The sequence below is a fragment of the Pseudopodoces humilis genome, chromosome 3, assembly GCF_049639895.1.
Source record: "Pseudopodoces humilis isolate 2021_Gansu_Grassland_sample_001 chromosome 3, ASM4963989v1, whole genome shotgun sequence".
In the NCBI taxonomy this organism is placed as follows: domain Eukaryota; kingdom Metazoa; phylum Chordata; class Aves; order Passeriformes; family Paridae; genus Pseudopodoces; species Pseudopodoces humilis.
Genome location: NC_142202.1, coordinates 34,090,946 through 34,104,914, shown reverse-complemented (window position 1 = coordinate 34,104,914; position 13,969 = coordinate 34,090,946). Strand labels below are relative to the sequence as shown.

General features: G+C 37.6%; 1 protein-coding gene across 3 annotated transcripts in view; it reads left to right on the top strand.

Moving 5' to 3' along the window:
* The window catches only part of LOC102108229 (protein ELYS), a 41,713-nt gene extending 28,294 nt beyond the window's left edge, over positions 1–13,419 (top strand). For all 3 annotated transcript variants that reach the window (XM_014255978.2, XM_088052686.1, XM_088052685.1), the window contains exons 26-36: positions 36–143; positions 625–820; positions 1,688–1,882; positions 3,078–3,507; positions 4,045–4,144; positions 5,079–5,185; positions 6,344–6,504; positions 8,295–10,086; positions 10,853–10,986; positions 11,435–11,541; positions 12,039–13,419. In XM_014255978.2, coding sequence (XP_014111453.2) covers positions 36–143; positions 625–820; positions 1,688–1,882; positions 3,078–3,507; positions 4,045–4,144; positions 5,079–5,185; positions 6,344–6,504; positions 8,295–10,086; positions 10,853–10,986; positions 11,435–11,541; positions 12,039–12,228 — 3,520 coding nt within the window. In that variant the 3' untranslated portion in view covers positions 12,229–13,419. The remainder of the gene's footprint in view (positions 1–35; positions 144–624; positions 821–1,687; positions 1,883–3,077; positions 3,508–4,044; positions 4,145–5,078; positions 5,186–6,343; positions 6,505–8,294; positions 10,087–10,852; positions 10,987–11,434; positions 11,542–12,038) is intronic.
* The last annotated feature ends 550 nt before the right edge of the window (positions 13,420–13,969 follow it).

Here is a 13,969-nt window from a genome sequence, read left to right as displayed (position 1 = left end):
ATGAAAATCAGTTACATTTTAATTTTCTTGTCTAGTCCTAGAACTACAGAGCCAGCAGTCAGTACTCATCCTCTCCCTGCTGCTGAGTTGCCTGATGCATTTCTTGGGACACCTATTACAAAACTTTCTCAAAAGTGTTCAAGGTATAGTAGAACTACAGACTTTATATTTCAAAATAGTATTGTGTATCATATATATACATGTGCATGTGTGTATGCTTTTTTGGTTTGCCAAGGATCCTGTTGCATTTAGTTTTGTATCTCAAAGAAAAAGTCAACTTGGGGACAAAATTAGGTGGACAATTTGAAATGGTCCCTGCATTGAAATGTAGATGAGTTTTCTGCACTGCTGAGAATTAGGTCACTTGTGCTACTTAAAATTGGGGTATTCTTATGTCAGAGACAGGGATTTAGGAAGTTAGGTATGAAATGTAAAGAAATAATGAAAAAATGCCCCAAAGTGCCATGTCACTTGTTTGTGGGACTGATAGATCACCCCCAGCAGTGAGATTGTATTTCTTCCAGTTCATCCAGTGTTCTTGTTCTGCAGTATCTGACATGATTGCAGCATGCTTTGTTTCATTTATTTATTGGTGTTCCTAGTTTAAAATGTGTATTTTAACAGGTTGCTGGATTTGGTGGTTCGTCCTGTTCCTTCCCGTGCTGAGGCACAGGAGGGGAACTGGCAGTCCCCATGCAGGGCTTCTACTTCTTCTGTGACATCCAGCCCCCTGAGATCAAATACACATCGCTCCAGCTCCCAAAAGAATCTGCGAAGGGCATCAGAGTTGAATTTACTGGAAACTCCTCTTGTGGTCAAGGTTTGTATTTTAAAAAGTCAGTAGCAGCCGACCTAATGAAAAATGTATGTGGTTTGTTTTAAGTGAAATCGCCAAAGTAGAAATGCTTCTGGATTGAAATTTTCATTATGCATGTGGTTATTGTATACACAGCCCTTTTGGAAGTGGTAAGCTGGGAACAGTTTTTAAGCAGGAAACTTTTGTTCTCAGATGATTGCAGTGGAGAACTTGTCCCATAGCTTTGTGTACTAAATTTATTTTCATTGTATGGATCAATTCCATTTTTCCACCTCCTTCTTATGGAGTACCATCCATACCAATGAACTAGCTTCATCCTCCTCTTTCGAAAACCTTTCAATACTGTAAGATAATCTGAAATAAGAAGAGCTGAATGCTTCTGCATGAAGATGTGTAGGTATTTTTGCAGCCATGTCACTTCCTTTTGTGTGCAACTGATTAACTAGTGAAAAAAAAGCTGTGGCTGTTGCTTTGCAGAATTGCTTTCAGATGCAGCAACTGAAAACGCTGTTGTGCAGAGTAAAGTTGAAGTTGTGTGCCTTTTATAAGAGCAGTGTAGGAATTGCAAAAACTAGTGGAATAGGAGATAACCTTGCAGAAAACAAGATGCTTATTTCCTGAAGAAGTAATTTTGCAAAATATCTTCTGTTTTGTTGGCATTACAAAGATGAACCAAGGGAAATACAAAAAGCATGCATTTTTATCCTTGGAATGTTGATACTTTTGGAAGAACGGTGCAGACGCAAAACTTTCTGCTACTATAAACCCAGTTTGTAATTTAAGCTAATTTAATTTTTGTAATTTAAGTAGAGTCTTCTGTTTTGAAGATTTAACTGGTCTTAAATTAAGTGTTTTTATTTCTTTTCCTAGAGAGCTAAAGTTTTGGCCACAACTTCTGGTTTTCCTGGGTTTACTCCTCAGTCTATTCTCAGGTCCAGCCTTCGCACTACACCCCTAGCAACTCCCTCTGCATCCCCAGGACGATCAGTTACTCCTCCTCTACGAGCAAAGGAGCCTAGAATATCTTTCAGGGAAGAGAGCTCACATGCTAAGTGGACTGTTGGGGTAAGCTGGGCTGCAGTTTGTGAGTTTTGCAGGTAGTGCTGTGATTTAATTTAGACTTTAAAGTTTGCCAAAACACTTTATACTCAGAATCTGGATTGTGAATCAGAATGGCAGAATTTGTAAAAAAAAAAAATTGTGTTACGCTAGACATCCTGTTCTTGCAGGAACATAATCATAACAAACATCAGAGACCTTTGTGGGTTTTGTTCAGATGTTGTTAGGACCTCTGGTTGTTCGGAATGTTAGTTCACCTTTCAGCTGTACCTTTTCAAATGGTAGTGTTACAGGAAAGTAAGGAATATAGATGGAGCCTCTTGTTTGGGTTTGTTAAATTTTGCAAATTGAACGTCTGAGAAAGTAACTAATGTCATAAAGGTGCATTGACTTTCAACCTGTCTTTTTGCAGTGTTTGGTTTACTTAAATGTAAAAAGAGACTCTTGGTGAAGACAACTTTAGTGTTTTGTTCTCTCAGCGCTAAAGTTCTCAGGTTTGCTTCTTGCCATCCATCAGGGATAGCATCCCTGTAGTTTTCACGTACAGTGGGTCCATCTGACCAGCTGTGATCCCTTCTGCTCCTGCAGCTGTGTAGCTGGATTCTGTGGTTCAGCCCATCCGGCAGTTGTCAGCATAAGGTGCCCAAATCAGAGGTACAACAGGGGCATGTGCTGCTATCCCATGTGTGAGTAGCTCATGTATGTTACAAGGAACTACTCAATTGTAACAAGATGTGCTCCTTCCTGTATGAAATTCTTACTAATAGTGGCACTGTGGCCAAATTAGTTTACTTGTTCCATGCCACAGGAATAGTTGAACACCAGCATGTTTTAGTAGTGCATATGTGTTGAAAGGGCAAGCATAGAATAGAGAAATCTTGAGTTAGGATTTTATTAGGCAAAGCTTTGTCTTCCTGAAAACACATTAGTAAACCCAGTGGAGATCCTTGAGATAACATTATGAGCAAGACTGGTTTAAGATTAATTCTTCATTGTCGTGGAAACTCAATAAACAATCTAAAGTTTGATTAATTTGTACATTCAGCCTTAAATCTAAGATAGTGCTAGAATGAGAATTAATTTTTCATTGCCTCACTAAGGGGACATGTGTAACTTAGAAATATCAGTATTTGTTGGGTTTTTTTGTTTAGCTTTGACAAAAGGCACAGACTCATGTTGTTGATCTGAACTTTTATTTCAGGTGACAGAAGATGATAAAGCACTATTTGGAGCTTCATCTGAGCATCATCATGGTTTGGTGGAGGATGCTTGGTCTGAAAGTAGAACTAAACCAGCTCTGTTTACTCTGAGCAATCCTGGGTATGATCATGCTGAATTACAGGAGTCTTTAGAAAGCATGCCTGGAGATGATTTGGAGAAGGTGGATGTCAGCAAGGAAAATAGTAATTTCTCTGTCAGATCAGACCAGACTACTTTGGAGTATCATGATGCAAAATCACCTGGTGATTTTGAGGATGATGTCATCTTTATAGCTGCTAAACCAGCTAATTCTTCCACTGAAGAAACTGTTGATGTTCAAGAAATGGAGAAAGAGGAAGAAAGTGAAATGGTTGAAGATAAAGCTTTCCAAATGAAACAACTAGATCCTTCAGGACGAAGAAAAGAAGCTGGTATGTTTTGTCCTGTGATAACCTAAAATCCTGAATTTTTCAAATATCTTCAAAAGATTGAATTACTGATGAGTGCAGCAGTTAATGATGAGTTTTCACAGGTGCCCTAGGCTTTTAAAATTACCTCTATGTTTTAAGTCCTTTTTAAGGTGTCCTAGACTTATGAATATATACTTTCCTTGGCTGACATTTTTTGAGCATATTTGCAGCTGAAAGGCAACAGTATGGGAGTTTTGAAAGGGATACATGTTTAAAGCTTGGGCTTCTGGTTATGTTTTAGGGGTACTTCTATAATTTGCAGGAGTTTTTACATTGTTTCATGTTTAATTATTTGTTTCATGTTGAAATTATGCATCAGGCTACTTGTCCTGCTGGAAAGAACAGGCCGTCTATGCATTTGAAGTCTTGGTATTGTTATTTTGTTAAGTCCCTGTCCTAGATGAAATGCATAAAGGATCACTTTAAACTCGTATGAGCCGTTTAAAAGAAGGGATGTTGAGTGCAACAGGGAAGTCATCCAGCTCTTCATTTTTGTAGGATTTGTGGAAGAATCAAAAGCTGAATGTCATACCCTTCCTGTGCATAAGTTGGTGTTTAAAGCTGCTGAGGCTGCAACTTCTGGTGCTGGAAATGAAGGGTGAGCTTATGAAGTAGATAAATCTTTGGGTTCACATAACATATAGCTGCTGGCTTTTCTGTGTTTGAAAACTGATTTTGACCTGGGATTAGTTCTTTCCTGTGTTCTTATATGTAAGGGCCTGTCTATTCATTCTGTCTGTGACCAAAAGTAATCTGGCATGAATGTAATGCACATTGACTAGCTGTCAACTTGAGCCTTTTTTCTCAAATCATTGCAGACCCCAAAGTATGATGATTAAGACTTCATTCAACAGTCCCATACAGACCTTATGAGAGTTACTAAGCAGACTGTGAACATAAACCCTGTTTTTTTTCTGAAAATTGTGTAGCTAAAAATGTATCCTGAGATTCCTGTAATTTCATTGTGTTTATTTTGGAGTTTGAATGCTTGCTGACAGTATTTTTTACACTTAATTTCAGTTTTCTGTGTGTGCTCAACTAGCATCTATTTGTTTATGGAAAGGGAAGCTGTTTTCTCCCCACATACTTTAAAAGCTGCAACTGCTGAGTGATAAATATAGTGTCAGATAAAGATAAGTAAAGATAATGTCAGCAATGAGAGAACCCTTAATTTCAAGTGGTAACTTTTACCTGTACAGACTTTTGTTCAGTTGGTTCTGAGCCTCTGTTACTGTAGTTGCCCTCTTTCTACAAAAGAGAAATAATACATTATTCTGTAATACACCCCTGCTATTATCTAGTTTTGGATAGCTGGAAAGAATGTTAAGTACTTGATTCGTTGCATAAAATGAGTTACAAAGTGAATTACAAATTGAGTCAAATTGAATATGTTGATAGAGGAATTTCTAATTTTTATTGTATTTTTTTGTGGTTTGAAACATGAAGATTTTACAGTGAGAAAGTAACTCATGAAGTTCTTAGAGGTTTGTTTTCAAGCTTTATGATAAATTTCTGTCTTTCTTTTCATGAAGTGAAACAACCTACCAGAAGTCTGAAATGACTTCTTCATCAGAAGAAAAAGCTATACTGGTTGCAGCAAACCCACAACTCGCTGAATCGCCGGAGGCAGACAGTGAATGTATGTTGGAAATGTTCTGTGTATTAGGGTAACAGATCTCCTCAAATGAAATGTGTAATTTGCCATACCACTGTAGGTGTCTCAGATTGATATAGTAGCATGTTAGTGCTGACTTTCATTAGAGAAAACACCCTCTCCTTAAAGGAAGTCCTTGTGCACAGTGAATCTTTCCATTCTTCATCAAAATATTGTGATGCTGGTAGAACTTAGAGTATTATAAGGAGAGATCAGTATTTATTTTAATGTTGTACACCACTACCAATTTGTGTGCCATGGGATCTGCTGCTTGATTTACTACTCTAAAAGATGGTACATCCTCAGTATTCAGACTGAAGCAACTATCTACCAGGGTGTCTTTCCAGTCACATTTTCCTCTTTTTTCCTCCTCTATGGACTTGACAGATGATTTTGTCCTCCTTCTTTCTTGCTGTGGGGCTGCATGCTAAATGCAGTCTGTAGTCACAGTCTGTCACAGTTTAAACCCAGTCGACAACTAAGCCCCACAGAGCCACTCACTCATTTCCCCTGGGTGAATGGGGGAGAGAATCGGAGAGCAATAGGTGAGAAAAGTCATGGGTTGAGATAGAGACACCTTAATAGAGAAGGCATGGAAGTCGGGTAAAACAAAGAATTCATTCACCACCTCCCGTTGTCAGGCAAGTATTCAGCCATCTCTGGGAAAACAGGAAGATGGGTCATAGGAAGACAAACACCGTAACTTCAAATATCTCCTGCTTCTTCCTTCTTCCACCTGCCTTTTTTGCTGAACATGATGCCATATTTTATGGGATGTCACTTGAGGTCAGCTGTCCTGGCTGTGTCCCCTCCCATCTTGTGCACTCCCAGCCCACCCACTGCTGGCATGGTGTAAGAAGCAGAAAAGGCCTTGTCTCTTTGTAGATGCTGCTCAGCAGCAACTAAAACATCCCTGTTACCAACATTGCCTTCAGCACAAATCCAAAACACACCCCGATACCCATGAAAATTAACTCCATCCCAGCCAAAATCAGCACAATAGTTCTTGTTTTGGAGAAAGCCCAACATATGTGGCAGGATGGAGAACCATATTGTTGTTCTTAGTAGCTCTGTTACTTCTTTTTGCTTAAACTTATGTCATTTATGAAAAGGTTATGGTAAAATTACATAAATCTCTTCCAGCGGTGGTAAGTATCCTTGACAGTGAGGACATGGTCAGTACTCCATCCGAAAATTGCCTTGAGGGCAAGTGTGTGGATTTACCTGAAGAACGTAACCTTGAAGCAGCTGAAGTTGAAGAAGTCCCTGTTTCTAACAGTCCACCAAAAACTGAGGAAATTAATGTAAGTAAACTATTTTCCCATTTTCTACAAAATAGAAAACAGGTTGCAGATTTTTCAAATGTCTTCAAAAGATTTAATTACTAATGAGTGCAGCAGTTAATGATGAGTTTTCACAAGTGCCCTAGGCTTTTAAAATTACCTCTATGTTTTAAGTCCTTTTTTAGATATCCTGAACCTTATGAATGAATGCTTTCCTTGGCTGGCGTTTTTTGTGTGTAGTTGCAGCTGAAACTACAACCACAGCTGACAATTAGGAAACAAAAATGTGTCTGTTTCCTGAGCTGCTTAACACAATTTAAAAACCTCCATGTTTTAAGGACAGATATGTTTTCTCTTCTGCATTTTCTGTTCCTATAACATGAATGGAACCTGTCAAGACTTAGGCCTTTGACAGGAAACAAAACAAAAATAAAAGCCTAAACTATTTTTTAAAACAGCTAGGCATTAATTTTATTTACTTGAATTCAAACTTTTTTATTTTACTTTAAAAAAATAGTTTTAATGTTAAAGACAATAAGAAAGTGACAGGAGTGCAGCTTCTTTGTACTAGTAATCATTTACCAAATGACAAAAAGATGTGAGAACCAAACTCAGAATAATGTAAGTGTTCAGGTCCTTTACTGTTTGTTCCTTCTTCACACAAACATAATTCCCAGTAATGAGCTCATTTTGGTGTCAAGATATTTCTTCAAGAGATGGAGGCATTTAGAAAGTATGTGTTATCTCATGTAATCCAAGTGACTCCTCAGAGTGCAGTGTTGAGCTGTGGGATGTGATACCTTGTTGGAGTCAGAGGCACAGAGTGTGTGCCCTTATCTCTGATACCTGGCTCTGACATCCAAGAAAACAATGAATTTCATATAACACTGTGAAAACAACTGTTAAAGTTAAATAGAAAAAGTAGGAGTGCAAGTGTGTAAATTAGAGAGTTTTCTTAAGTCACTGGGTGAAAAAGTTTGGAGTTTAAACTAGTTTAGAGAACAGAAGACAAAATGGAACATTTAGAGTGTTGTCTCTTTTCCTTCATCTTCTTCTAGAGGTTTTTGGGTAGTAGTAAGTAATTAGCTAGAGAATACCACAGTGCAGCACACAGGTGTTGGGTCAGTGGGTCACTAAGAAAAATAATTTACTTAACATTTGTTAATTGGGTAAATGGACATACAGAAAACCTTGAGGAGGATCTTTGTTAGCCATTTTGCACCTTTCTATCTTAGTGCACATAGCTCCTTGTACCTTGTATGCATGTAATGCAGATAAAAGAAGAATAAATAACCAAGTCCAAACAAGAAAAAACTCCCTCTCTCTTATCAATCTCAGTCCAAGGGGGAAAAGAACCCAACCACAAATGTCCTATCAGGACAATACCTGGCCAGTCTAAGTGCTGCAGTCAGAACTAGCATGACTGAAGCTTTTTTTTATTGGGGACCCAATTGTATTTTACCCTGTTGGAGGCAGAGTGGGTCACTCGGGCTGTGGAGCAGTGCAGAGGGCACTGCAATGTGATGGTCACTGCTGGTTGTGTACACACCCTGTGTTGGAAAACTGCTCCTGGTCATGGGCGGTGGCAAATTTCTGAACAGCAATATCACAAACAGAGCATGTGAATTGCACACAGGGACTGCTCTGATCCCTGTGTCTTAAATGCATAAACTCTCAGCTGTAGTACAAAAGCACATTGTTTTATATTCAGGGGTGATCTTAAGGGAACTGTCCTCAGTTTCATCTGGCTCAGTGTGAAATGAGTCTGTTTGGTATTGAATAAAGTATTAACAGACATTTTTTAACTTCAGGTTATAGAAGATACCCCAGAACCAGCACCTGAAACATCACCATATAGTGTGCTAGATCCATCAAGTGATCTTCATTATAGCTATGAAAATATAGAGCAACAGTTTGCATGTGATTTGCGTGATAACAAAGACAGTGAATGTGATGCAGCTGAGGGAGATGGAGACCTTTTTCTATCTCAGAGTAATTTTACCTTAGTTTTGGAAGGAGAAGAAGGGGAAGCAGAGATGGGAGACCCTACATCAGTAGAAGCTTCTAAACCAGATGACACAACAAGAGAAGAAAAGCCTGTGACTAATTTAGGAAATACTGAAAGCCAGGAACATGTTACAAACTCAGTGTCCACTGTAACTGGTGATCAGGAACCTCAAAATATTGCAGAGTCACTCCCATATGTGCCTGAACCTATTAAGGTTGCCATTGCTGAGAACTTACTGGATGCAATCAAAGACACGAGAAGTAAAGAATTTACATCTGAAGTTGTAGAACAATCTATTCATGAAACCATAGGTAGAAAGGTAACTAGATTCCAGAAGGCAAAAACTCCCTTAACGCCTGTGCTAGAAGCAGAGGGAGAGGAAACCAGCAGACATCATTATGGTATTGCTCCTAGAACACGCACAAGAGGACAGCTGAATAGAAGTCTGAGTGTTCTGTCAGCAGGCACTCAGCAGCTGTTGAAGACAGACAGCCCAGCTCTGCTTGGACTGTCTCCCCGGAGAAGTACCAGGCGAACAAAAGAAGCATCTGAGACTCTCAGACTCCAAACAGAGGAAAATGCTCAAGAGGAGCAAATACCTGTGATGCCTGTTACTCCTAGGAGAGGTAGGAAACCTAAACTGTCCAATTTAGAAAAAACAGAAAGCAGCCATTCTGATGGGCAAACATTGTCTGACAGTACAGGGCTTGTTACTCCCAGAAGAGGATTAAGGAGAGCAAAGGAAGCTGCATCTGAACTCCAAGAAGAGGCTAATGAGGAAACGCCTCTTGCTGAAGGCAGCATTATTGCTTCTTTCACTTCCAGAAGGACTAAAGGAGGAAAAAGTTTAGCTGGAAATCCAGAAACTGGCAAGATTGACACTGATCATAAAGTAAAAACAGCAGTCAGTCCTAGTAGAAGTGCAAGAAAACTGAAAAGCTTTAATTTACAGTTTACTGAAGATACTGCCAAGGATCAACAGGTGCAGCTTAGTGACCAACTCCTTTTACCTGTGCAAAGTAAAAGAGGCAGAAGAAGAAAGATTAGTTCATCAGAAGTTTCAGAAAATTCTGATCTTGATGTGTCTAAATCATCACTTCCTCAAACAGAATTTAAACTTCCTGTCACGCCTAGAAGAAGTGCTAGGAAGGCAGCACAGAACCTCTTGGCAGACCCAGAGTCTACCTCTTCTCAGGAAGACATACATTCAGGTGTGAAAGTAGAAGTCCTTGGTACTCCTAAGAGAAGAACTAGAAGAATGCCACACGAGAATCCAGAAAAAATGGATACTCATGAGCAAACTCCTGCAGAGCCAAGTGAGGAGACAACCACACCCAGGATGACAGTAAGGACAGGGCGTCGGGGCAGGAAGAGGAGGTCAGTGTCTGAGGAGACCTCCCAAGGATCTGGTGGCAGTCCTTTGCTGCTTGAAGACATAAATCCCTCAGGACGGGATCAGACATCAAGAGCTCTGACAGATCGTGTTACAAGAACCAGATCCCGAAGGACTGCCATCTATCAGAAAGAGTCTGTTGAGGAAAATGAGGCTTTCCTTTTCTCTCCTCCTCTGACAAAGCTGACAAAGAAATTTGAAGGTAGGTGCAATATGTTTATATGCAAAATAGGGCATGTTCTCTCTAAACCACAGAAAACATACTGTGAGGGTGGCTTTAAGTATCTTAAAAGAATGTAAGTATGCAAAAGAAAAAATTTGCCAAGAGGCAGTTCATCTTTTGGCTGAAGTCTGTGTGACTGCCTGCTGAGTTCTGGTAGAAAGAGATTATGAAGCTGATCTAAGCCATGAAATTAAATTTAAGATATATTTTTTAAGGAATTTAATTTCTGTCAGATTTTGAAAACGAGATTATTTGTGAATATGTGATCGCCATCCCTTCCCTCCCAACAGAGAAATAAAGGATATGTGCTTCCAAATTCTGTTCAGTTTTCAAGTTCAGATGAGCTGCATCTTGCAACAAACTGTGCAGCTGTTTGTGATTATTTTTCATGAGTGTATACTTTGTCAGTGAAATTAGTGTACACAGCAGTCTTCTAATTAGAGTACATGATAAATTTTTTTGAGATGTGTGAGGACTGTTGATGCCTCTGGAGTGTAATATATTTGATAATGTAGGGGCAGGTAAAATCACTACACTGGCTTAGTTTTGTTTCACTGTTTATGGTAAAAGAATGAATCCCAAGAGGTGGTTACTAGGGGGTAAAATGCTTTTGCATGAAGTGTTTATAAAGCTAATTGGACCTTTATTTTGGAAGCTATTGTGCTCTTATTTGTCAGCTGTAATTTAATATTACTGTCCCTCACGTATAACATATATGCACACTAACAATAGATTGTCGTTTCAGCTGGAAAAACAGACCATCCTGTCCAGTTTAAGGACTTAGACCCGGATTTGTCTTCTCAATTTGTCTTTTCACCCCCTCTTTTGAGGTCAAGGAGAAAAAATGTATCTAGCATTTCCCGAATTGTGAAAGAAGCAGTAAGTAAAAACTCCAGTTGTCCCATGTTCTTGATTTTAATTCTGTACCATTTTTTGAGATTGTGCTTTGCAATGCTTTGCCTTTTTCATTGGAAACATATCTAAAAAGAGCTTTAAATTAATCGGCTAAAAATTGTATTGTTTTTCTTCATGAAAACTAGCTACGAAAATCAGTTTTGAATCTATGTAAAATGAAGAATTGATAAACACTGATTTGCCTTTAACAAAAGGCATGGTTGCTCTCTTTAACTTACTTGGCGTGTTATCTGTTAATTTCAGAATTTTTTCTTCTGGGATGGTAAAACAATTTGATGTGGAAGGTTTGTTTTTGCGAACAAAGGGTACTTTTGGAAATGACTTTGGCATGATTTCTTAAAGAAAAAATAATATTATTCCTTAGAAGTCTAAGAACTTGTTCATGAATAACATTTTTCATGTCATAACATAGGAGCTTCCAGCTAAAGAGGAAGAGGATACCAAATCCATAGAGTCTGGGGGAAAGCAAAAATTGAAGAGAGGTAGAACTCCAAAATCAAAAACGAAGAAAGCAAGCAAGTATGAAATAAGTTTTGAACAGTTATTGACGTTTCTTAATGTGATGGTGATTCAGCTGTTAAGTACCTATTTCTTCCTCCCTTGGCTGTGCAGGTCTTCTCTCACTGTCAGCCTGTCCAGCTTGCTGGTCTAATAGGCACTTTTTCCCCATTTAAGGTTTTGGTTTGCCAATGGAAATGGAAGAGAGAGGGATAGAAAAGAGGAGGTGGATACTTATTGCTCTGGTGACATTGCAATACTCTTAGGTTGTCTTATTCCACCGTATGAAACCACACTCTTCCAGTTTAGTTTCTCATCCAAGGTGGGACGTGGCCAGACAATGAGTAAAGGGAATGAAGGGAAAACAAGACTTATTTATGAACCTTTTCTGCCTTGAGTCTATCGACAAAGAGGCCCATGCATTTTTTTTTTTTAAATTGATTTTGGAATTTGTTTTTTTCCTCGATTAAATACTGTTAATAATGAAAAATTGATTTGATGCCTATCCTTCTTTGCAGAACCACAAAAGAAGGTTCTTGGTCACCTCCACCAGTCGAAATAAAATTCATCTCTCCTTTTGGAAGTCCAGTGGATGGAACAAAAACCAAACAGAAAGAAACTACAGATGCAGCAGGAAAGACCCTAAGAAAGAACAAAAAAAGACTGTCTAATTTTCCAAAGCCAGTTGTGCGCCGGAAGATGCTGTAACTGTTTTTTTAAGTTTATAATGTACACCACTGTTTGTAAAGTCATCAAAATTGTGTGAATTAGTAAAAAGAAGAAAAATCATCTAATTTGGAAGAGATAATTTATATAAATTATTGTAAAATTTCATAAAAAAATGGTCTTCAGTAAGTAACTCCATATGGAGTGTGATTTCCTCAGTCAATGCAGTTTTCTATTTTATATTAAGACTTCATACATTTATATAATATGTAAATACAGCTTATTTTAGGAATGTTAAATAAAATGTATACTTCACAATGTGCTTACTGTCTGATAGCTTTTTGAGGGAATACTGGGTTGAATGACCTGTATTGCTCAGAACTTTTAATGTTGGTTTGTGGGAGTTACAGACTCTCAAAAGTGATTCCAAAATTTTTTTAAAGGTTTGTTTAGAATTCCTATAGCAAGTTAACATTTTAAACATACTAGTTTTAATTTTAAAATTATGTTTGACCTTCTGGCACAAGTAATTGGACTTACAATACAAACTGGTAATTCCTTATGTTCATGGTTAAGTTGTACTGTATTGAAGTCAGAATGTAAACAATTGTGTTTTAAGCTGTGCAATATTTTTTTTTTGTATTTGTCTTAAACTTTGGGAAAGCTGCTCTTTAGTTCATAAAACCAGATCACACCTCAGATGTGTCATTACTTCTTAAAATTTGTTGTAAGCAAAAAGTTAACTGTACAGATGGTGTGATGCTTACAATAGCATATCAGATTTAAAGGGATACTACCCAGATACTTTGAAATTTGAGACAAAATTATTTTCGTAATATGACTGTTTCTATAATTGAAATACTTGTTGTCTGTAAACATGCTTCACAGTATTTGAAACCTGCATATTACAGCACTGAAAACCTGATGGTAAAACCTATATAATAGTCTGAAAAAGGTACAAAAATGTACAGAAATCTCAGTTACAAACCATATTTTTGAATAATTATTTCATTAACAGTCTTGGGTTAAGGAGTATATGTCCCTATAAAGTTTCAATTTGTATAATAAAGTGACAAACCTATTCTTTTAAAAGCAGACATGGAAGTACTATTTTGATGTGCAGTCTTTTAGACAATGGATTATTTTTCTGTATGTTAATTTATATATGGATGCAACTTTGAAGACTACAGAATGGTGGAACCTGATATTAAACTTTTCAATTAGTAAAAACTACAGTTATTTTAAGACATAAATTATTTATTAGCTAATAGCTTGTACATAGTGAATGAATGTATTAATAACAGACTGAGCTTGTGAAAGAAGATTGTTCTGGGGCCATGATTTTTCTGTCTCAGAACTGATCATTATAGAGAAGCAATTGCATGCATTTGAATATTCATTTTTCTCCTTGGGAAAGTATTCATGACTGAATGAAAGCTTGAAAAAAAAAAAAAAAAGTCAAATGTTTAAAATGTGAAAGTGGCAGTAAATTGAGACCTGTGAGTCAGTTAGTAATTATTTTCTCTCTGTATTTTGTACTTGAATAACTATAAATATGGTCCAAAAGGAGAGGGGAGGGAAGTTTAGCAATATTTTTTTATATTCACATTGCACAGAAGTATAGCACAGTGAATAGCTCAGAAAATGGGGTAGAAGGTCAAATTTTCAAAATTGGAATAGAGTACAGATGGAAAATCTTTTTGTAGTGTGCAAGAGTATTTGAAAAATACTGTGAAATGGAATTGACTGATGGAATGCTAGTGAAGATTGCTTAATAGGGTTT